At 37.6% G+C, this 8,077-nt stretch overlaps 1 protein-coding gene across 3 annotated transcripts; it reads left to right on the top strand.

Annotated features, from left to right (window-relative positions):
* The first annotated feature begins 2,002 nt into the window (after window positions 1-2,002).
* Window positions 2,003-7,894, top strand: slc25a44a (solute carrier family 25 member 44a). 3 transcript variants are annotated; one of them, XR_010893930.1, is made up of 4 exons: window positions 2,003-2,159; window positions 2,982-3,683; window positions 5,808-5,930; window positions 6,438-6,462. XR_010893930.1 is itself a non-coding variant. In XM_067380087.1 (4 exons), exons 2-4 carry the CDS (start codon window positions 3,047-3,049, stop codon window positions 6,627-6,629), a joined length of 957 nt encoding a protein of 318 aa, XP_067236188.1. In that variant the 5' UTR covers window positions 2,003-2,159; window positions 2,982-3,046; the 3' UTR covers window positions 6,630-7,894. The 3 variants fall into 3 exon arrangements, 2 of the variants coding, with proteins under 2 accessions (XP_067236188.1, XP_067236189.1); XM_067380087.1 differs by having other exon boundaries at window positions 5,803-5,930; window positions 6,438-7,894; XM_067380088.1 differs by lacking the exon at window positions 2,003-2,159 and adding an exon at window positions 2,281-2,410 and having other exon boundaries at window positions 5,803-5,930; window positions 6,438-7,894.
* The last annotated feature ends 183 nt before the right edge of the window (window positions 7,895-8,077 follow it).

Here is an 8,077-nt window from a genome sequence, read left to right as displayed (position 1 = left end):
CCTCGATTTACTAAAACGCGCACAATTTACTATTTCATTCCCTCGATTTACTAAAACGTACACGGTTTACTAATTCGTTCCCTCGATTTACTAAAACGTACGCACGATTTACTATTTCATTCCCTCAATTTACTAAAACATGCACGATTTACTATTTCGTTCCCTCAATTTACTAAAACATGCACGATTTACTAATTCGTTCCCTCGATTTACTAAAATGTACACACGGTTTACTATTTCATTCCCTCAATTTACTAAAATGTACACACTGTTTACTATTTCATTCCCTCTATTTACTAAAACGTGCGCACGATTTACTAATTCGTTCCCTCGATTTACTAAAATGTACACACGGTTTACTATTTCATTCCCTCTATTTACTAAAACGTGCGCACAATTTTCTATTTCATTCCCTCAATTTACTAAAATGTACACACGGTTTACTATTTCATTCCCTCTATTTACTAAAACGTGCGCACGATTTACTAATTCGTTCCCTCGATTTACTAAAACGTGCACACGATTTCTTATTCGTTCCCTCGATTTATTAAAACATGTGAACGGTTTAATATTTTGCTCTACTACTATTTTGTTCTTTAATATTTTGTTCTACTACTATTTTCTAAAACGTGCGCATGGTTTACTATTTTGTTCCCTCGATTTACTAAAACGTGCACATGATTTCTTATTCGTTCCCTCGATTTACTAAAACATGTGAACGATTTACTATTTTGTTCTACTACTATTTTGTTCTTTACTATTTTGTTCTACTACTATTTTCTAAAACGTGCGCACGATTTACTAATTCGTTCCCTCGATTTACTAAAATGTACACACGGTTTACTATTTCATTCCCTCTATTTACTAAAACGTGCGCACAATTTTCTATTTCATTCCCTCAATTTACTAAAATGTACACACGGTTTACTATTTCATTCCCTCTATTTACTAAAACGTGCGCACGATTTACTAATTCGTTCCCTCGATTTACTAAAACGTGCACACGATTTCTTATTCGTTCCCTCGATTTACTAAAACATGTGAACGGTTTAATATTTTGCTCTACTACTATTTTGTTCTTTAATATTTTGTTCTACTACTATTTTCTAAAACGTGCGCACGGTTTACTATTTTGTTCCCTCGATTTACTAAAACGTGCACATGATTTCTTATTCGTTCCCTCGATTTACTAAAACATGTGAACGATTTACTATTTTGTTCTACTACTATTTTGTTCTTTACTATTTTGTTCTACTACTATTTTCTAAAACGTGCGCACGTTTTACTATTTCGTTTACTATAAATCGTGCGCATTTGCTATTTAATTCCCTAGATCTAGAAATCATGTGCATGATTTATAAATCGAGGAAACAAAATAGTAAATCGTGTGCAGAATGATTTTTTTTTCTTGCATGTCATGTGCGGGGCTCCGTAGTTTTTGACTTTACATTTTTTAAAATTACTTTTTTACCATTTAAAAAAAAAAAGAGTAAACATTCATGTCGATAATTGTAAAAAAGCAACATTTCTCTTGTTTTTCAAAAAAATAAAAATATTAATATATTAAAGCAGAAGTTCTACAAATGTTTTTTTATTTTCAATTTCATAAATTACTTTAAAGAAGAATTTCTTTCTTCCATTGCATTTATTTTTCCCATACTATGGAAGACAATGGGGTCCACTGACATTCTTCAAAATATCTTATTTTGTGCTCAAAAGAAGAAAGAAATTCATACAGGTTTGAAACAACTTGAGGGTGAGTAAATGATGACAGAATTTTCATTTTTGGGTGAACAGTTCCTTTAAGAAATATTCTAGAAAAGAAAGACAAGACTTGATCTCAAAACAAGTAGCAACTTGTCCTTTTTTGTGTTGTTTGTATTATGCCCCATCAACTTTTTATTTAAAAAAAAAAAAAAGTATCATTCCTGTGTCAATGACCAATCAGCAGGCGCTCGTTCTGTCAGTGACGTCTGAGCATGCGCCGGAAGCGTGGAGACGCGTTCGGCATGACTTTCCGTCAGGAGCAGCAGGCCGCGGATCGACCAGAGAATATGCAGTTTTTAGAGGCATAATAGCGCGTTTATCTCATGACAGCACCGCGCAGCTCCGCTTGAGGCCGCTGGATGGAGAAACCGCAAATATGGCGAGCTAACAGGGTGAGTTAGTGTGTGTCCGGGAGGTCAAATGAAGTGTCATGCAGTTCTTTGGTGGGTGTCAGGTGGTATATTGTCTTGTGTAATGCGCATGTGCATAGGGGTGGGCGATACTGCAAAATAAGATCGACCCGATACCAAGTAAATACAGGAACAGTATCGACGATATTAGTACCTTTTACTTTTAAAAACCTGCACTTGAACTTACATATGCGTTTCCTGTAGGGAAGAGCAGTGGTTATGAGATTTATGAGGTAAATGCATCATTAATATGCTAAATCTGATTACATTTTAATGACCACTAAAAGGTTTTGTGATTATGATTGTTTCAGATAAATATATATTCTTATAAATACACTGTTGAGAGCAAGTTAATGTGCCATTTCAGTGTATTTTTGGCACTCAGGTAGGTTTGTTCTGTGCAATTGTTTTGATAGATGGAAGCAAGACACATTTCTAGTTATTTATTGTTCAGAGATTTACCTTTAAGTGCAATAAGTGACTCCATATTGCAATAAGACAATCTCTAGGATTGAACCATATTTATAATTTACAATAAATACTGCAATATTCAATAAAAACATGAATTGCCCATTTTGAATTCATAATGTAACCTTCATATAACAAGAAAAAATAATCTAAAAATGCATAGTTCACAGATCTCAGTTGTTGTTTTATTTTTTTTGTTCACACGTGTCAAGAAATTATCTCTGTAGAGCATGATTATGGCATAACCCAGCAGTCACATTACCTTTGAACTCTGTACCTTCAGATCTGCAACAAAACATGCAGCCTGTATGAAATGTTGTGATTTTGTCATTTCAGGTTACGCAGGAGAGGTGCGAGTGTGTGTGCGACGTGTGATTTTGTGTGTGAGGACATCGGCCGCAATGATGCAACAAAAGCGCAACATTCAGATCATCGAATGGGAGGATCTGGACAAGAGGAAGTTCTACTCACTGGGCGTCTTCATGACCATGACCACACGGGCCACCGTCTACCCGTTCACCCTGATCCGCACCAGACTGCAGGTCCAGAAGGGGAAGTCGCTCTATAACGGCACCTTCGACGCCTTCTTTAAGATTCTGAAGGCCGAGGGGGCGCGTGGCCTCTACCGAGGGTTCATGGTCAACTCGTTCACACTGATCTCAGGTCAGGCCTACATCACTACCTATGAGTTGGTAAGGAAATACGTGTCCTGTTACTCGTCCAATAACACGGTCAAGTCTCTGGTGGCGGGCGGAGCGGCGTCGCTGGTGGCCCAAAGCATCACGGTGCCCATCGACGTGGTGTCCCAGCAGCTGATGGTGCAGGGTCAGGGGTGTCATCTCACACGCTTTAAACTCAAGCCTAAGATGGCAGTGGCCACGTCCAAACATAAAGTCACATTTGGTCAGACCAGAGACATTGTGGTTCAGATTTTTCACGCAGATGGATTTCGGGGGTTTTATCGTGGATATGTGGCGTCGCTGCTCACCTACATACCCAACAGCGCCGTCTGGTGGCCCTTTTATCACTTTTATGCAGGTAAAGAAAAAATATATTAAAGGGGACCTATTTTCACAAGATGTAATATAAGTCTCTGGTGTCCCCAGAAAGTGTCTGTGAAGTTTCAGCTCAAAATCCCCCACAGATCATTTATTAGAGCTTGTCAAATTTGCCCCTATTTGGGTGTGAGCAAAAACACGCCGTTTTTGTTTGTGTCCCTTTAAATGCAAATGAGCTGCTGCTCCTGCCCCCTTTCCAGAAGAGGGCGGAGCTTTAACAGCTCACGCTTTAGTTGCTCAACAACAAAGCTGGGGAATCTCACACAGCAAAAATGACGATTGTTAATTAAAATTTTGAAATTTTACCATTAAAGGCTGGTTGTTGACACACATCTGTGTTCAAACACCTTCTATAAAAGTGAATTTTGTATAATAGGTCCCCTTTAAGTGATGCACCGAAAAGATTTTATGACCCAAATGCTGAAACCAAAATTAAAGTTTTTCATTTAGCTGAAAACTGAAAATAAAGTTCAATTAAAGGTGCAATATGTAAGATTTCTGAAGTAAAATATCCAAACACCACTAGGCCAATGTTATATTTTTTTTCACTTGAGTACTTACAATATCCCAAATGTTTGCAACTATTTGTAAATCGTGAGAAAATTGCAATTTTAACCAAGGCTCCGGGACGTGTGAGGAGTCGCCTGTCAATTGCGTCATACCCGCGTTACCCTCGGTTTCCGGCTTTTACTTTGTAGAAACCATGGAAACACCAAAGACGCTTTAATAGTTACATGTTTTAATAGACAAGGGAGCAACTGTTTTGATATAATTATAGACAGAAAACTAATTATTGTTATATAGCTCAACACGTTTAGTCTTATTGTTTAAATCAAATTTTCTTGATTTTTTTTTACTTTTTTTTTTTATTTTATTTTTTTTTGCGAGTACCATGCTTTACCATTCCTCAGAGAAAAACACTATTTTGTCAAGTAGCTAACATAGCATAATCAGATGCAGCTTTATTTATAGTAACAGTAATACAGCATTTTCTCCATCATGCAATACATTTTAAAATTAATTGCATGATATTTGTCAACACAAGCCATCCAGCATTTAATATGATATTCTTAAATCGATCTATCTTACTGCAGTGTGTAACAGAGTCTCACAGCAGCTGCCGAGTGAACGCACAGAGTAATGTTATAACATCATTTTCAACACACTCAAATGTATCTAATATGATAAACAGAGCTGCGTTACCTCATACTCATGTCCAGAAAAGCGGTAGCAGCGCTGGCAACTGTGACATTATAAAAGTCCCGCTGCTCATGAGGCGTGTGTAGCGCAATCGCTCCAGCTCCTCATTCAGCTCCACAACACTCGTCCTGCTCTGCTTCATACTACAATAACGTTAATAATCACATCCATGAACATGATTTCTTCCCGAGTCCTATCCCGATTATTTCAACCGGCTGTGAAGTGAAGACCACATGTCCCAAGATTCCGCGCTCAAACTTGCCGTCATCAAGCTACGCCTTTGTTTTGAATAGGCCTCTAGCGGACAGAAATCTTACATATTGCACCTTTTAATAGAGTGCAACAGTCTGGTTCTGGAAGTAAAAATTCCATTAATTTTCTCCATAAGGAATTTTTTTAACAATAACTTTAAAGACAGACGTGCTTTTGTTGCCATCAGGAATTCCTGGTGAAAAACTACATTACCCATGATGCTGTGAGGACAATTCCACCAATCAGAGAGTTTCAGCAAGCAAATTGCCCAAAAAAGCATTGAAGCATTGTCATCTGCAATGCTTCATTTCTTTTTTCCTTCATCAGAGCCATTATGTACAGAATCTTGTATCTCTTTTTGTCTGATTTTCAAATAATTTTTACTTCAAATCAAAGTTTATAATGTTATGATTGACCTTGTAGCTGGTTGGTTTGGTTCATGGCTTATAATGTTTAAAGTCTTTTTTTAAAAAATCTTGGAAAAAATACTTCTGGAACCAACGCTGCTGAAAAAGTGGACAGGCACTCTATTAAAACATTGTATATAAACATTAAAATTGCAACTAAAGGCAGTTTTTATATCAACTTTGTAGTTATATAATTATGTTTCATTGTTTAACATTTAAACACGCTGTGTTTGTTTCCAGAGCAGCTCTCTAAACTGGCCCCTGCTGACTGTCCGCACCTCCTCCTGCAGGCCGTGGCGGGACCGATGGCTGCAGCTACAGCCTCCACCCTGACCAACCCCATGGACGTGGTCCGAGCCAGAGTACAGGTACAATCACACTTTAAAGTGCCCCTATTATGCTTTTTCAAATATTACCTTTCATACTGTGTAATATAGCTGTTTGTGAATGTAAAAGGTCTGCAAAGTCTTAAAGATCAAAGTACAGATAAATGGAGTGCTTGTCTTTTAAAAGAAAGAATCGATTCTGAACTGATGAAACGAGTCGTCAGTAATTCCAGTCTCACAAATTTGTTAGTCCAGGTTTTTTCATAAGTTTTCACCATGCTGTTTTCTGATCTTCAAAAAGAGACTATTTTGCTACTGTATCTTTAAGACATCTATATGTAAATGAGCACTATTATAAACAATCATTGTGATAATGTGTTCATATCGTATGTTTTTGCTATCTATAGTAAATCACACTTCTATTTCCAAAAGCAAGAACTGCTCTTGTCTTCCAAAATATGGCTCTTTAAAATGATTTATCTTGTAATTATTGTAAATTATTAATTGTTTTAAGCTTTGTGAGATAATACACATTGTGTTTGTTTGCAGGTTGAAGGTCGTTCGTCTGTGATCGAGACGTTTAAGCAGCTCATGGCTGAAGAGGGCGTGTGGGGTCTCACGAAGGGTCTGTCCGCACGCATCATTTCCTCCTTGCCCACGTCTGTCATGATCGTCATCGGTTACGAGACACTAAAGAGACTCAGTCTGCGTCCTGAACTGGTGGACAGCAGACACTGGTGAAAACACTCACCTAACGCTATACCTCAGCCTTTTAAACAGATGCCTTTTATTATTATTTTCACATTTTATGAGGACCAGGCAATAAGTGACGCTCAAATGTGAAGATATGTATTTCCTTTCTAGTGGATTTTGTATATTTTGTAACCTTTAATCTGTTCCCGTGAACTCCGGCCCAAACTAATATTTTGTAAAGAGACGTCATGGAACTTCTTATTTGTCTTTTTCACTTGATATGTGTTTGTTTCAGGTTTTAAAGTGAAAAATACATTGAAATGGTGAATTTGACTCTTGTGAATCTGATGGGGTGCACTTTCACTTCATATGACAGGAAGTGAGATCATCACATCTGTTACATGCTAGAAATGAAGAGATTTTTGAAGGCAGCATGTATTCTTTGCTGCCTTTTGATATCCCACAATCATTTGCTTTCCATTCTGTGACAGTTGAGCTAAACAAAAAATAAAGATGGCGTCTGAAATTTGCCGTTGGTGGTCAGTTTGTGTGAAAATACTACGTTTTGACCGACGTTTTCCACTTCTGATGTCATTTCTACAGAGAAATTTCTATTTCTATTGTAAATATTTTCTTAGTTATCACCAAAGCTCGCTCTATTTTGCTGTAGACCATTTAACCATTACGCTGCCTCAGAAGTCTGTCCGAAATCAGTTTCGTGAGGTAACGTTACCTTCGTGCGCAACCGCTTTTTCGGACGCTTTTCACACTTGAAACCCTGGGGCATTTTTAATTGACTGATAACTGAATATCTGGGTTTTTAGATTTCTCACACTACATGCGTGTGGGCCGGTTCACACAACGCGTTTTGCTGTTAAAAACACGAGACGAAGGTCAGTGGAGCGCAAAAAGAGCGTGAATTATTTTTTAAAATGGCGCGTCATGCGCGAGACGCGGCAAAAGACGGGAGAGGAGAGCGTGAAGATGTCCGGCTAGCGCGCTATTGAAATACATTGAAAAACAATGGAAAAATAGAGCAGTGGAAATGGGAAAATGCGTTCTGTATAAACTGCACCTTATTGTTCTTATTTGCCTATTTACAAGGTTATTAAAGGGTTAGTTCACCCAAAAATGAAAATTCTGTCATTTATTACTCATCCTCATGTTGTTCCACACCCGTAAGACCTTCATTCATCTTCAGAACACAAATTAAGATATTTTTGTTGAAATCTGATGGCTCAGTGAGGCCTGCTTAGGGAGCAATGACATTTCCTCTCTCAAGATCCATTAACGTACTAAAAACATATTTAAATCAATTCATGTGAGTACAGTGGTTCAATATTAATATTATAAAGCGACGAGAATATTTTTGGTGCGCCAAAAAAACAAACAAAAAAAAACGACTTATATAGTGATGGCCGATTTCAAAACACTGTTTCAGGAAGATTCGGAGCGTTATGAATCAGCTTATCGAATCATGATTTGGATGAACCGCC

Source organism: Chanodichthys erythropterus, chromosome 24 (genome assembly GCF_024489055.1).
Source record: "Chanodichthys erythropterus isolate Z2021 chromosome 24, ASM2448905v1, whole genome shotgun sequence".
Lineage (NCBI taxonomy): Eukaryota > Metazoa > Chordata > Actinopteri > Cypriniformes > Xenocyprididae > Chanodichthys > Chanodichthys erythropterus.
The sequence above is the reverse complement of the archived record's forward strand: the minus strand, read 5'-3'. Positions and strand labels throughout refer to the sequence as shown.

Excerpts from the sequence above, each read along its gene's own strand:
- slc25a44a (XM_067380087.1), top strand. The coding sequence starts at position 3,047 with ATGATGCAACAAAAGCGCAACATTCAGATCATCGAATGGGAGGATCTG. Across the intron at positions 3,684-5,802 it reads CTTTTATCACTTTTATGCAG|AGCAGCTCTCTAAACTGGCC; the intron begins GTAAAGAAAAAA and ends GTTTGTTTCCAG. Across the intron at positions 5,931-6,437 it reads TGGTCCGAGCCAGAGTACAG|GTTGAAGGTCGTTCGTCTGT; the intron begins GTACAATCACAC and ends GTTTGTTTGCAG.